Consider the following 15,528-nt stretch of genomic DNA (forward strand, 5'->3'; position numbering starts at 1 on the left):
ATCTCTTATAGAAATCCCTTCTCATGCAAGTCTATGGATTTTGCTGCATCATGTTGTAATCAGTCACTATACAACATAAGTTTATTTGGAGATTGTTTTCATTGATGTTTAACATCAGTCTACTGGTGACTTTTCTGGGTGTTGCCCCCCCGGTTTTGATGGGATTTCTTAGGAGTGCTTGCTTCTAACTTCAGGCTTGTCAGTCTGCTCTCATCCTGACAGGAGTTTGTGACCACAGAGATTCCAGCTCTCCCCTTTTTGATGCATCTGAGCCTAGAAACGATCTTCCAGGTTATCTAATTAACACATACGTCCTTCATTCATACCGAAATGTTATCACTACAAAGTACAGAGCTATTTGTAATTATACAAATCAGAGTTCTGCCTTATTGCTTACATCAGTGATGGGCAACCTGTGGCCCGAGAACTGCATGCCGCCATTGGGGTTCTGTGTGTTGCCCATCAGACATTTTTATTTACTCTTGCACATACACAGAGTTGCCAGATTCTACTGACTTCTGTCCACATAATTTTTTTCCTACCAGTATAACTAAAGTGATACGCACGTAGAGCAGGGGCACATGAAGAGAAGTATGTGCTGATTGCGCACATCACTGACTGCGAGAGCCATGCGCTCTCTCTGCTTCCAGTCGAAGCGCTGCTAAGTTTTCATGGGCACACCTGCGAATTTTAGGTGCACAAGTGCAATTAGCAAAACTACCCAACCAGCGAATCTTGGGGCCCACTGACATGAAGGAAGGCCGCTATGTGGCCTACTCACTACAATCATAGAATCATAGAGCTGGAAGAGACCTCAGGAGGTCAAGCCCAGTGCCCTGCCCAAGGCTGGACCAATCCCAACTAAATCTACCCAGCTAGGGTTTTGTCAAGCCGAGACTTAAAAACCTCTAGGGATGGAGATTCCACCACCTCCTTAGGGAACACATCCCAGTGCTTCCCCACCCTCCTAGGGAAATAGTTTTTCCTAATATCCAACCTGGACCTCCCCCACTGCAACTTGAGACCATTGCTGCTTGTTCTGCCATCCGTCACTACTGTGAACAGCCTTTCTCCATCCTCTTTGGAACCTTCCTTCAGAAAGTTGAAGGCTGCTATCAAATCCCCCCTCACTCTTCTCATCTGCAGACTAAACAGACCCAACTCCCTCGGCCTCTCCTCGTAGGTCATGTGCTCCAGCCCCCTAATCATTTTGGTCATTCTCTGCTGGACCCTCTCCAATGCGTCCACGTCCTTTTTGTAGTGGGGGGCCCAGAACTAGACAAAATACTCCAGAGTCGAATAAAGTGAAATAATCACTTCTCTAGATCTGCTGGCAATGCTCCTCGTAATGCACCCTAATATGTCATTAGCTTTCTTGGCTACAAGGGCCCACTGTTGACTCATATCCAGCTTCTCATCCACTGTAATCCCCAGGTCCTTTTCTACAGAACTGATACTTAGGTAGTCGGTCAACCTAGTGTAGGTTGCTCATCGCTGGTTTATATCAACAAGTCCTATGCCATATGGTGACCATAATTAGTCACTATGACTGTTCTGATTTGTTTCTGCCTTGGTATCACTGACAGAAACAGGAAGCCTGGCAGATGCATCTCTACCAACGGCACTGCTAGTCAGAAAGAGTGATTGGCAAATTACATGAGGCACATAACATGCAGTAGTGGTTCTCAAAGTGTGGTCCAACTGTCTTGTAGGTGGGTGTGGGTCTTGTTCCCCCTTGCAATGGGGAGCTTATGCTGTTGCTCCAGCCCTGTGTCCCTGGCCCCTGTGAGGTTGAAGTACCAATGTCGTCTTCACGCTGTGGTTCAGGGCATGAGTCTCGCAGAACAGATCTGGCTTGGGCGGGGGAGAAGCAGCTCCATGTGCTGCTGCTCCGCTTGCCCCTGGCTGGGGGAACAACAGTGCAGGAAACCACTCACCTTGAAACTTTCCATGCTGCTCTCGCTGGCAGAATCATGGCCAATGGGAGCAGCAGAGGTCAGTGCCTGGGAGCAGCAGGTGGCCTAGAGCCAGTAAGCACCCCCCATCCTCATGTCCAAACCTCCCACCCCTACACCAGCACAGACATCCTACCCCACTCTTGCACCCTACTCCCCATGCAGACCTCCACTCTCAGCTCACTCCTGCACCCCACATCTCACGCAGACCTAGTATCCCCTTCCTGCATCCTCCCTCACTCCCAGACCCCCCCTCAGCCAGTTCTTGCACCCTACGTCCCGCTTAGACTCCCCACCCTGAACTCACTCCTGCACCCAGTTTCCCAGCCATACCTCGCACCTCCACCTATTGTTGTCATCATGGGTAGTTGACTGGTGGTGCACAGAAAGGTCTGTATTCAACAGGGTGGAATGCGGGCCAAAAAGCTTGAGAACCCCTGGCATAAGGATTTTTATTATATTATACAAAAACTGAAATAGTACATTTTAGTTACATGGCTACATTTTAACTGCCTGTGAAGAATCCCACTTAGAGAAACTGCATAATGCATTCAGCTCATTCTCTGGCTGGCCTGGACATGCCCTATCCTGGCCAATCCTGGTCAGTTTGGGGCAGATTTGTAAGCAGAGCAGGGTTTACAGGCACTTTGGTGCCATTGGTGCCCCACTCCAAGTATTTTCCAATACTAGAGGCTTGCTATCACAAGATATCCTGGGATATTTTGGGAACCCCAATAATTATTCTACAGCTAAATCTGTTCTTAAATCTTCTGTTTTCACCTCAAAATGCACCTTAGGTATATGGAAATGTTTTATTGGTTACATAATTACTCATTACTTGTTTTAGTGATATATAAACAGATATTCAAAACAGATGCATTGTGGGTGCTTTCTTAGTAGTTAAGATTTGCTATGAGCAGCATATCTTATTGCTTTATTTTGTTTTTTGCTTTTGCTTTTATTTTGTTTGTTTTTCATTGGCTTTCCACCCAGCATAATATAATTAAATAATATTTTAGTAGCTTAAGAATGATATAACAAGCCTTCGCTACTTGCTATAAGAAATTTAAAGCAAGCTTTTCTGTCAGTGGTTCACAGAAACATTGATGGATTAAATGTCCCCTCATCATTATTAGTTAGCTAGGACAAAAAAAGAAATAAATTCAGGTTTTGCCGAATATAGGCTCTGATCCTGTAAACAGTGAAGCACATGCTTAATTTTAAGTGTGTGAGAAGTCCTATTGAAGATAATATAATTATGACCGGGTAAATAAGTGGAACTGTGTGTTCTGTAAGTGTTTGCACCATCAATATCATATCGGCTTTGTATTAAATTTTGTAAAACTACTTTTGATTAAGTAGTGTGTGCTTTTGCCTTTTTTTGAGCTAATGATGACTTATTCATTCAGTTTGATCTGATCAAAGGGTGTGTATGAATGTCTTGAGTTTGTAATTATCAGAAAGTGTTTCCAGAAATATTCAGTCATACTACTGGTTTGTAGAAGGACAGATGACAAGGAAAAGATATGAACAAAAGTTTATATACATCAATTGTTTTGGACCTTTTGTTAAATATTTATCATTGATGTTCTTTTGACATAGAATTCTTAGTTCCTTCACTTGCTGTAAAAATGAAAATTGAATATTATTTCAATGTCTTCTTCAGGAGCACCTGTCATTGAAGAAATACATTGTTGATATTGTGATTGAAAGCTCTGTTCCAGTAGAACCTTTAAAAGATGGGGAAGAGAAGCAAAAAACTAAAAAAAAGGCCAAAAAGCTGAAGGCACGGATGAACTCCAGGTAGTGCTAATATTTTTATAGCTTTTCTGTAAACTTTATCTTTTGTCCTTTAACAGGAATGCTATGGAACACTGAAAAAAGTGTAAAGTTATTTGCTTCAGAAATATCTTGAAAATAACACTGATGAGCCTAATTTATAGCCACTTCTCTGATTGGGAAAGAAAACTGAATATCGATCTGGAGCCCTTGCTTTCACCTGTTAAGAGCTTTTCTCATAATTGGATGCCAGTGCCCTGCCAAAACTGTAGCCTCTTTCAGAATACAATAGTATGTTTAAGTATGTGTAAACCATGCCTATTTTTCTTCTTAGCTATTGATTTTTAAATGAAGTATCAAAGAAAATCAATAGTAATCAACAAATAGACGCCACCCTGCTGTAGAGTCAAATCCCATGGCTGGATTTAATCAATTTTGTTGCCTGTCACAACAAGAAAAAGTTAGAAATATCTTAAAATGGAAAGTGAGTTTTCAGACCTGTAGTTTATCATTAGTCTAAAAAGTGACATCTGCAGATCAAATTATATGCAGTGCATCTTTATATCATGAACTATAGTGTCTGATAACTGAAATGTCTTTAGCTCAGGTTAGCTTAACTTGAATAGCATTCACAAATGTATTTTTCTTTCTTATTTTTAATTATGGTAAGGAGTTATTTGAATAAATTTAGTAAAACAATAATTTCAATAAAATGTTTAACATTACTACAATGCAATAATGATAACTTGAATCTTGCGCAGATTTACTTGCTCTGACATCATTTTGTCACCTCAAATTCTTGCCTTTCCATTTTGTTCTTTTGTGTGATAGGTTTTTTTTATTGTCATTGGTTATAAGACCACCAAATTAGAATTTACTGTTTCATAAGGTGCATGTTTTAAAAGTCAGACTCTACTTTTTGGGTTCCTGATTGGTAGAGGTAGAGAGTTACTCATATTATTGATTTACTGCACTCATTTAGTCCAGTCTTGCATTCCTTACTCTCAGAAGTTCCAGCGACTTAAGTGAGAAATTTGCCCCCGGGGCCAGGAATTCAGGATCAAGCCAATTTGTTGTTGGCATCAAAAACTGACACATCCTGTTAATACATATTGAATTTTCATGTGTCACATGAATTGGCATATTAGAAAAGCATTATTTATAATTACATCACTAATAATAATGTGGTATGGTTAATAGATTTCATTTAATACAATATTGAAATATGTATTGAATGCTTTAAAATCTAAAGAAAAAGAAAAATATGAAATGCAAGATATTTAATACTCATATTTTTAATGTCAAGGAGTAGCCAAGGGTCATTAACTTTGAAAAGAAAATATAGTTGTTAGTGTTGAGCATTTAACTATTAATTCTTAAGCACAGCCATAAGAGGCAAAAACAAAACCTTAGTAAAAAGACTTTGCATATACTGCATTTGGTAGTATTTGGCAGCATATTGCATTTTAAGTGTGCAGCTTTTGCTTTATTTTTAGGCTTATAGGCTGACACCTTAATAAGTCATCGTAATATTGATAAATACTGCCTTGATGCTCTCATGAAATCTCATTGTAGGTGTGGAGTAGAAGGGTTTCCCATATGCAAAACACCAAAGACAACTTTATTAGATTATATGATTAAAACAGATGAAGCAGAAGCTTATGTTATGAAATGAGTTATTTCATACCATTATTTCAAGCAATAATCCAAATTCTAAGACCGCCAAACAGTTGGGTCACTATTCAAAACCAGCTCAGATCTTAGCTGGTCTGTAGATTTAAAAATGTTAACTATACCCAGCCCTCTCTCTCCCCAAAATATTAAAGTGAGATAGTAATAAGTAATTTAAAAATTCCCAGGAAGCCTTAAGTTGAGTTATCTATATACCTTATATCAGCATGGTCATAGGAAACTTCTCATAGGCTTGGAAACTTATCAATTATTTTATATACATATTGTAAATTTTTAAATTTGAATGAAGTTTTGACTAACCCACACCTGAAGACCCTCCAACTTACTGGGTTTCAGAGTCGAAACCCAAACATGTACACTGCTTTTATGAGATGCTAGATCTTAAATCAGAACCAGAATATGAAAGCAACCAAGATCAAAGGTGAATGAAAGGGCAAATTGTGATCAATGGTTTATTAGTTCTGTGTAAAAGTTTTGTTGGTCTACTAATAATATTTATAACCCAAAGCCATTAAACTGGTGCTGTAATAACAGCTGATATATATCTACGTAAATTATCCCAGATGTATGTGATGCTATCTAAATAATGTTTCAATGTCTTCATATCAGATGAATGGTCAGTGAAAACTAAATAATAAAATGGGACAGTACAATAGACCTGAAGAAACTAATGAAAGAATATGTTTTGTGATTTCTAATTTATAATTCATTTAAAATCTTCCTTTCACAGAAGATTGTTGTGGTACATATTTCAGGTGAATATTAATTTTTGGTTTATTTTTCTGGGCCATACTTCAAGTTACAATGCCTTTGTACTGGATAAGAGACAGAAAAAAAAATAAGACTAACTGGTTAGTTTTCATCAGTGGGGTGCCACAAGGTTTCTTACAAACTTTAGTCATGTTTAATATACTATATTAATGATTTGGAAAGGGGAGTACTATTTGCCATTTACTGTTGCAAGGTAGAAGAACTTTCAGGTGACACAAATGATACATCTAAACTCCAATTTAAAAAAACACAGCACTGAGTATCAGACCCCAGGTCAATTGACTCAAGTTTGTGGGACTCAAGTTGTGGGACTAAAATTTGCAATGTAGATGCTCAGGCCAGAGCCCAGGCTCTAAAATCTGGTTTCAGAGTCCAGGCCCAAACATATGAACACTGCTATTTTTCAACTGGAAGAGATAGCTCGAATTAGTTGACCTGGGCTCTGAGACTCGCTGCTCCACAACTTTTTTTGTTGTGTAAATTTGCTCTAAATGACTTTGGTTAGTCAGGTTAGGAAGACTGGAGAATTCAGAGGAACTTAATGAAGCAAGATGAGTGGACAAATGACATTCACAGTAGATAAATGCAAAACAACAGGAAAAACTTAAAAAACAACAAATAGTCTGGTAGCACCTTAAAGACTAATAAAATATGTTGATGGTATCATGAGCTTTCGTGGGCACATCCCAGATCCTCAGATGACCAGAGTGTTGGATGTCCAGAACCAAAATAAATGAGGGAAGAAGGAAGCGGGGGGGAAGGGGGGAAAGAAGGAAAAAAAATGGGAGGGGGTGGGACAGAAAGAAGCAGAGTATAGATAAGAATCAAAGAGAAAGCTGAGTATGTATGTGACTGGAAGAACTGGAAAACAACAGATAGTCTATGAGCACTTAACGACTAGATAGGTAAAAGAGGCAGGTAAGAACCATTAGTTAGCAATTAAAACCAGACATAAAAAACCATTGGTACCTTCATTAGTTGGTTGGTTGATAATGTCCCAGCCATCCAGTATCTCTATTTAAACCATTAGCATGAGAATTAAACTTTGACTTAATTGTAATTCCAACGCCTCTCTGTGTATTTGGCTTGTGGAGTTGGTCTGTAACAAAACAGCAATTTGGTTAATGTGTGTCCAGGTAAGTTAAAGTGTTCTCCAACAGGTTTCTGTAAGTTCCCTTTATGTGTATCTGATTTGTGTCCATTGATTCTTTCCCGTAGGGACTGTCCAATTTGTCTGCTATATATAGCTGTGGGGCATTGCTGGCATTTGATGGCATAGATCAAATTACTGGGTGTGCAATTAAATGAGTCTTTGATTTGGTAGCTTATGTTGTTGGCTCCAGTGATGAATCACTTGTGTAGATATGTTGGCAGAGTTGGCATCAGGGCTGATTGCGGGGCTGAGTTCCTGGATACTTATGATGTAGCTGTGTAGCATGGTTACTGGAAAGAATTTGTTTCAGGTTAGGGGGTTGTCTGTAAGTGAGGCCTTTTCCCCCAAGGCCTGTGGGAGTGAGGAATCATTTTCCAAGATAGGTTGTAGATTGTGGATAATGCATTGAAGGGGTTTAAGTTGTGGTAATGACAAGCGGAATTCTGTTGTTTTCCCTTTGGGGTTTGTTTTGAAGTAGTTCATGTCTGGGTACTTTTTGGCTCTACCAATCTGTTTTTTCACTTCTTCAGGTGGGTATTCCAGTTTTAGGAATGCCCTATATAGATCCTGTAGGTGTTTGTCTCTGTCTGTGGAATCTGGGCAAATCCAGTTATATCTTAGGGCTTGACTGTATGCAGTGGACTGAGAAATGTGTCTGGGATGGAAGCTGGAGGCATGAAGGTAAGTATAGCAGTTGGTAGGTTTCCAGTATAGGGTGGTGGAAATTTGTCCATCATTTAATTGTACTGTAGTATCAAGGAAGTGGATTTCCCGTGTGGACTGGTCCAGGCTGAGGTTGATGATGGAGTGGAAATTGTTGAAATCCTTGTGAAATTCTTCAAGAGTGTCTTTTCTGTGGGTCCATGTGATGAAGATGTCATCGATGTAGCATAAGAAAAGTAAGCATGTTAGGGGGTGGGAGCTGAGGAAATGTTGTTCAAGGTCAGCCATAAAGATGTTGGCATATTGTGGTGCCATACAGGTGCCCATGGCTGTGCTGCTGACTTGAAGATACAAATTATCTCCGAATCGAAAGTAGTTATGGGTGAGTACAAAGTCGCAGAGCTCTGTAATCAGGAGTGTTTTGCTATCATCGGGGATGATGTTCCTGATGGCCTGTAATCTGTCTTCATGTGGAATGTTGGTTTAAAGGGCTTCTATGTCCATAGTGGCCAAGATGGGATTTTCAGGTAGATTACTGATGTTTTGAAGTTTCTGCAGGAAGTCAGTGGTGTTGTGGAGGTAGCTCAGCGTGCTGGTAGCATAGATTCTGAGGAGGGAGTCGACATAGTCAGATAATCCTGTTGTAAATGTGCCAGTGCTTGAGATGATGAGTTGTCCAGGATTTCCACTTTTGTGTCTTTTGGGTAGCAGATAGAAAGCTTCTAGTTAGGGATTAGGGAGGGTGTTAGTGTAAATTTGGTCGTGAGCAGCATCAGGGAGTTTCATAAGCAGTTGTTTCAGGGTTTTTTTGGTATTCCTTAGTAGGGTCACAGGAGAGAGGCTTGTAGAATCTGGTGGTGTTGAGTTGTCTGGTTGCCTCCTGTTCATAATCTGTTCTGTTCATGATGACTACAGCACCCGCTTTGTCAGTTTCTTTGATTATGATGATAGGATTGTTTTTGAGGCTGTGTATAGCATTGCCTTCTGCATGGCTCAGGTTATATGTTATATGATGTTGCTTGCTGATAATGTCAGCTCGAGCACATTTGCAGAAACAGTCAATATAGAAATCAAGACTCTCGTTATGACCATTAGCAGGGGTCCATATTGAAGCCTTCCTCTTGTGGTATTGGCGAGGGAAGAGGGAGAGCAATTCTAGTATGCAACTCATTTCCCATTTGGGCACCTAAAGAAGTAGCTTAATTTTTCTTTCTGAAAATCTGAATGATTTGCCCCACGTTAGAGACTGTGTCAGTGACAGAGTTACAAATAAAACCTCATCAGTCCTGAGTAGCAGCCTTCCCTAACTCAGCTGTCACTGCCTCTCCACAGTAGTTTCAGCATATGCTGTCGTTTTCTTTCTAAGTATGAAATCAATGTGGAGGTTTTACTGGTGAATCCAAAGCTGAATTTTCTACCTACTCAGTTTGATATTTCTTTCACAATGGGGTTCTAACTATGAAAAGTAAGAATTTAAATTTTCTGCATAATCATAGTGTTTAAATGTGATTTACCAAATATATTAAATTTTAATGAATCCTGTCTTAGGTTGATGAACTGATGATGGCTATCACCAGTCGGAACCACACTAAGCAGCATTAAAAAAGTATTGTCTCAAACTTTCCTTTACTTTGGCATGTGGCCATTGTAAACAAGAATATATTTAAGTGTCTACACAGGTTTATGCTTTTGAGCCCTGCTTACATTTCCCAAAGTAATGCGGACATTCATAGAGCAATTTATTTTAGAGATGTACATCTTATTGTTATAGTACCATCATTAGTGTACCCTCATGTATTTAACAATTTGAATATTAACACTTGTGATAAAGCTATCTTTTGATCCATTAGACATATCAAAATTAGTAATGTTTTCATTTATTCCTGCAGTGATATGTTCAGGATAAAAATAATATTTCTCTCACCATTGCTGCACATTCCACTTGTTATGATTTTAAAAATTAGCTTACAATAATTTAAGTACACAACCGGTGAAGTTAAAGTATTAACTATAACTTTTCAAGTCCCTGGCTGTTTTTTAGAAACCAGTACAAAAAAACCTTACAATAAACTTGATTTTCAGAGATGCCCAATGACTTGTATGGTGTTATGAAGTAGAATAAATTAAATGTTAGAATTATCTAATTGGCTTTCAAACACTGAATAATTAAAGAATAATCAGTGTTAATGAATGTTTTCCCCCCAGGGCTAAAGAATATGAAAGTTTAATTGAAGCAAAAAATGCCACCTCTGAATCACCATACAAAGCAAAGTAAGTATTTAACTGTTTACTTCAGTTTGTGTTTTTTGAAGGCATGCCTCAGAAACTTTTTGGTAAGGGCCATTGTGGTAAACTTTCCATTTGAAACTTGGTTATATTGTCCTTTTTAACCTACAGATCAGTTCCTAACACAGAAATTCAGTGCCATTACCACTTCAGTAAAAAAGATACAAAACACTTGTCTCCACACAATAGGAAAAGACGTTAGCAGAAGCCAACATTTTAGGTTCCAGGGACCCAAATAAAGCCACAGTACAATATAATGCCTGTAAGAGAGAAAAGAGTTTTTGCATGAGTTTTCAATTATTTCACAAGGAATTTAGTCATTAGCATTGTATCCTGGCCAGATCCTCAACGACTTCAGTGATCTTTCCCCAGTGTATACCATCTGAGTAATGGTCTGGCCAATTGTCTCTGTAGGTATATACTTTATACAGGCAGTCCCCGAGTTACGCGGATCCGACTTATGTCGGATCCGCAGTTACGAACGGGGACGTTCCTCTCCCTGGTCTCCAGCAGACCAGGGAGAGGAAGCAAAGCGGCGGAACACGTGGGCAGCGGACAGGGCTGTCCACTGCCCACGCGCTCCGAGGCTTGGCTCTGCTTTGCCCCCCCTCCCCCTCTGCAGACCAGGAGGATGGGGGGGGGGGGGCAAAGCAGAGCCAAGCCGCGGAGCGTGCGATCAGCTGACAGCCCGGACGCGTCTGGGCTGTCAGCTGGCCGGGCGCTCCGCGGCTTGGCTCTGCCTTGCCTCCCCTCCCTCCCCCTGGTCTGCAGACCAGGGGGACGGACGGAGGGGACGGGGGGGGGGGAGGCAAGGCAGAGCCAAGCCGCGGAGCGCCCGGCCAGCTGACAGCCCAGACGCGTCCGGGCTGTCAGCTGATCGCAGGCTCCGCGGCTTGGCTCTGCTTTGCCCCCCCCCCATCCTCCTGGTCTGCAGGGGGGGGGGGGGAAAGCAGAGCAAAGCCGCGGAGCACACGGGCAGCGGACAGCCCAGACGCGTCTGGGCTGTCCGCTGCCCGTGTGTTCCGCGGCTTTGCTCCCCGTCCCTCTGGTCTGCAGACCAGGGGGACGGGGAGCAAAGCAGAGCAAAGCCACGGAGCCCGAGGGCAGCAGGACAGCCACCGCGCGTCTGGGCTGTCCCGCTGCCCCCGTGCTCCATGGCTTTGCTCCGGACACCTGTGGTATGGCAGCTGGGGCGCTGCCAGTTGGTCCCATAGCGCCGCTGTGGGCGCTACTGGACCAACCGGGCAGCACCCCAGCTGTTCTGCCCCAGGCGTCCTGATTCAGCCACTGCTGGTCAGATTCAGCAGCGGCTGAATCAGGACGCCTGGGACAGAGCAGCTTGGGTGCTGCTGGGTTGGTCCAGTAGCGCCGAGGAGCGGCGGTGCTACTGGACCAACCCAGCAGCACCCCAGCTGCTCTGCCCCAGGCGTCCCCAAGTCAGCCGCTGCTGAAACTGACCAGTGGCTGACTACAGGAAGCCCCTGCCCTGGGCTTCCTGGAATCAGCCGCTGATCAGTTTCAGCAGCAGCTGACTTGGGGATGCCTGGGGTTCTTAAGTTGAATCTGTATGTAAGTCAGAACTGGCGTCCAGATTCAGCCGCTGTTGAAACTGATCAGTTTCAGCAGCGGCTGAATCTGGATGCCAGTTCCGACTTACATACAGATTCAACTTAAGAACAAACCTACAGTCCCTATCTTGTACGTAACCCGGGGACTGCCTGTATACCTATTTTATTGATAAGCAAATCTAGGAAGCTGAGGACCAGAAAATTCATTTCAATTAAGTTAAAAATCATAGAATAATAGAATACTAGGACTGGAAGGGACCTCGAGAGGTCGAGTCCAGTCCCCTGCCCTCATGGCAGGACCACATACTGTCTAGACCATCCCTGATAGACATTTATCTAACCTACTCTTAAATATCTCCAGAGATGGAGATTCCACAACCTCCCTGGGCAATTTATTCCAGTGTTTGACTACCCTGACAGTTAGGAATTTTTTCCTAATGTCTAACCTAAATCTCCCTTGCTGCAGTTTAAGCCCCTTGCTTCTTGTTCTATCCTTAGAGGCCAAGATGAACAAGTTTTCTCCCTTCTCCTTATGACACCCTTTTAGATACCTGAAAAACGGCTATCATGTCCCCCCTTAGTCTTCTCTTTTCTAAACTAAACAAACCCAATTCTTTAAGCCTTTCTTCATAGGTCATGTTTTCTAGACCTTTAATCATTCTTGTTGCTCTTCTCTGGACCCTCTCCAGTTTCTCCATATCTTTCTTGAAATGCGGTGCCCAGAACGGGACACAGTACTCCAGCTGAGTCCTAACCACCACAGAGTGGAGCAGAAGAAAGACTTCTCGCGTCTTGCTCACAACACACCTGTTAATACATCCCAGAATCATGTTTTCTTTTTTTTTTTTTTGCAACAGCATCACACTGCTGACTCATATTCAGCTTGTGGTCCACTATAATCCCTAAATCTCTTTCTGCTGTACTCCTTCCTAAAGTCGCTTCCCATTCTGTATGTGTGAAACTGATTGTTCCTTCCTAAGTGGAGCACTTTACATTTGTCTTTATTAAACTTCATCCTGTTTATCTCAGATCTTTTATCCAATTTGTCCAGATCATTTTGAATTGTGACCCTATCCTCCAGAGCAGTCGCAACCCCTCCCAGCTTGGTATCATCCGCAAACTTAAGTGTACTTTCTATGCCAATATCTAAATAGTCGATGAAGATATTGAACAGATCCTGTTCCAAAACAGACCTCTGCAGAACCCCACTTGTTATACCTTTCCAGCAGGATTGTGAACCATTAATAACTAATCTCTGAGTACAGATATCCAGCCAGTTATGCACCCACCTTATAGTAGCCCCATCTAAGTTGTATTTGCCTAGTTTATTGATAAGAATATCATGTGAGACCATATCAAATGCCTTACTAAAGTCTAGGTATACCACATCCACCGCTTCTCCCTTATCCACAAGACTCATTATCCTATCAAAGAAAGCTGTCAGATTGGTTTGACGTGATTTGTTCTTTACAAATCCCTGCTGGCTGTTCCCTGTCACCTTGCTACCTTCCAAGTATTTCCTTAATTACCTGCTCCATTATCTTCCCTGGCTCAGAAGTTAAACTAACTGGTCTGTAGTTTCCTGGGTTGTTCTTATTTCCCTTTTTATAAATGGGCATTATATTTGCCCTTTTCCAGTCTTCTGGAATCCCTCCTGGCTCCCATGATTTTCCAAAGATTATAGCAAGAGGCTCAGATACCTCCTCTATCAGCTCCTTGAGTATTTTAGGATGCATTTCATCAGGCCCTGGTGACTTGCAGGCATCTAACTTTTCTAAGTGATTTTTAACTTGTTCTTTTTTTATTTTATCTTCTAAATCTATCCCCTTCCCACTAGCATTCACTATGTTAGGCGTTCCTTCAGACTTCTCAGTGAAGACCAAAACAAAGAAGTCATTAAGCATCTCTGCCATTTCCAAGTTTCCTGTTACTGTTTCTTCCTCCTCACTGATCAGTGGGCCTATCTATCATATGTAAGACCAGTGAATTTACAAGAGTTTAAGAGTCAGACATGTTTTGGAGAATGCTTCATGAAAGAATGAATAGCAAACATGCACTCAGAATAGCATTATAATGTCGAAAAGTTAGAAAACAATTTAAAATTGAAATTGTTTGGACAACTATTGAAGTTTATTTTACAGTGCCATCCATAATCAACGATGTTCACCGATATTTCTTCTTAAAGTTCCCCTAGCCAAGAATCATTATGCTGCTCTTGAGTCCTGCACACAGATGATGATTCTGACAACTTGTAACTCCTAGCTCCCTTCCTGTTATAGATCTCTTTGCTATCTGAGTATATGCAGCCTCCTCTACTGGCAAGGAGGGGAAAGAGAATGTTCCTGCTTTCCTGGGCGAGGTTTGCGCAGTAGCTGTAACAGTTAGCCGATGGAATCACTGGTTTCCAGTAGTAGTTCTCTCAACCAACTTCTTGAGAAGCTTGGTTTGCCCAGGCTGTGGCCTTCCATATAAAATCTCAAATGAATGTTACAAGCCCTGAGTATCTTTTCAGAAGTGATATAAAAAGTGACCCAAGAGATTACGGTGTTTTCCATTCCTTAAATCAAGAGTTCTTTCCGTTCCTTAAATCAAGAGTACTTTGCATTGCTTATTGTCCTGTCTTCCAAAGCACTTGTAATGCTACCCATCTTGATAATATTTGCAAACTTTATAAGTATATTCTCTATGCTACTGATGAAGGTACTGAGCAGAGCAGGACTTCATTTGATATGCCTTTCCGGTTTTACTGTGAACCACTGAAAACTATTCTCTGAGAACAATTTTCCAGTCAGTTATGCATTCATTTTATAGTAGCTCCATTTAGGTTGTATTTCCCTAGTTTGGTATAGTAAGTTATACATAAATATATATCATCTAAGCAAGTCCAATAACAACTAGAAAAGAGAGTCAACTCAGAGTTTTGGGTACTTTTTGTTAACAAAATAGTCAGCTGCTAATGATGCAGTTTCCTCTTAATCACATTGTTTTTTCTCCTTTATTTAGTTTATAGGCTTCTGATATTAATTGCCTTATACTGCTAATAATAATAATAATAAAAGAAATTGTGCCCATTTTCCATGTGATTTTATCAGTGATGGCCATCAATAGGTATATCTATGATGGCACATCTTAAATTTCCTGGGTAGATGGCTCTGTTTTGACTTCAGTTTTTTAATAATCAGTGTAAGTATTGTGACAGATTAATGAGCTTGGATTTGTACATCTTGTGTGTAGCTGCTAGGAAATTCTCATAGATAAAGCCTGATTGTCAGTCAATAACAGGGTGCACATGTCTCATTAGAACACTGGTAAACCAAAGTGCCCTCAATCATCTTGTTGAGCTCTACCACAGCAGAATTTGAATTTCTCTCCTCTAATTTTTCACCTGAAATTTTCTTTTAATTTTGTCTTGAACCAAATATAATGATTTTTTTTGCTGCATTGAACTCACCAAATCCTGCCCCGCACAAACTTCTGTGGTTTTCTTCTTTTGATCTGATTTGTCTCCTTTCACCTGTTTTCTTGTTTATCTTCTTTATTTTTATATTTCTCGTTTCAGAAGAATTTATATAAACTCTTCAGGAATCCTAATCCTGGTGGATTATTCTATTCCTGGTGTAATCTGTCTGTTGGGAAGCCTGCAAAGTTTTATAAATTCTTC

General features: G+C 41.0%; 1 protein-coding gene across 10 annotated transcripts in view; it reads left to right on the forward strand.

Annotated features, from left to right (window-relative positions):
- The window catches only part of SCAPER (S-phase cyclin A associated protein in the ER), a 406,842-nt gene that overhangs the window by 177,944 nt on the left and 213,370 nt on the right, over positions 1-15,528 (forward strand). For 9 of the 10 annotated variants that reach the window (XM_075897363.2, XM_075897366.2, XM_075897364.2 and 6 more), the window contains 2 exons: positions 3,622-3,758; positions 10,219-10,284. In XM_075897363.2, the coding sequence (XP_075753478.1) occupies positions 3,622-3,758; positions 10,219-10,284 (203 nt within the window). The remainder of the gene's footprint in view (positions 1-3,621; positions 3,759-10,218; positions 10,285-15,528) is intronic. The other variant, XM_075897365.2, reaches the window with a different exon arrangement.

Source organism: Pelodiscus sinensis, chromosome 14 (assembly GCF_052426305.1).
Source record: "Pelodiscus sinensis isolate ZL-2025 chromosome 14, ASM5242630v1, whole genome shotgun sequence".
NCBI classification, from domain to species: domain Eukaryota; kingdom Metazoa; phylum Chordata; order Testudines; family Trionychidae; genus Pelodiscus; species Pelodiscus sinensis.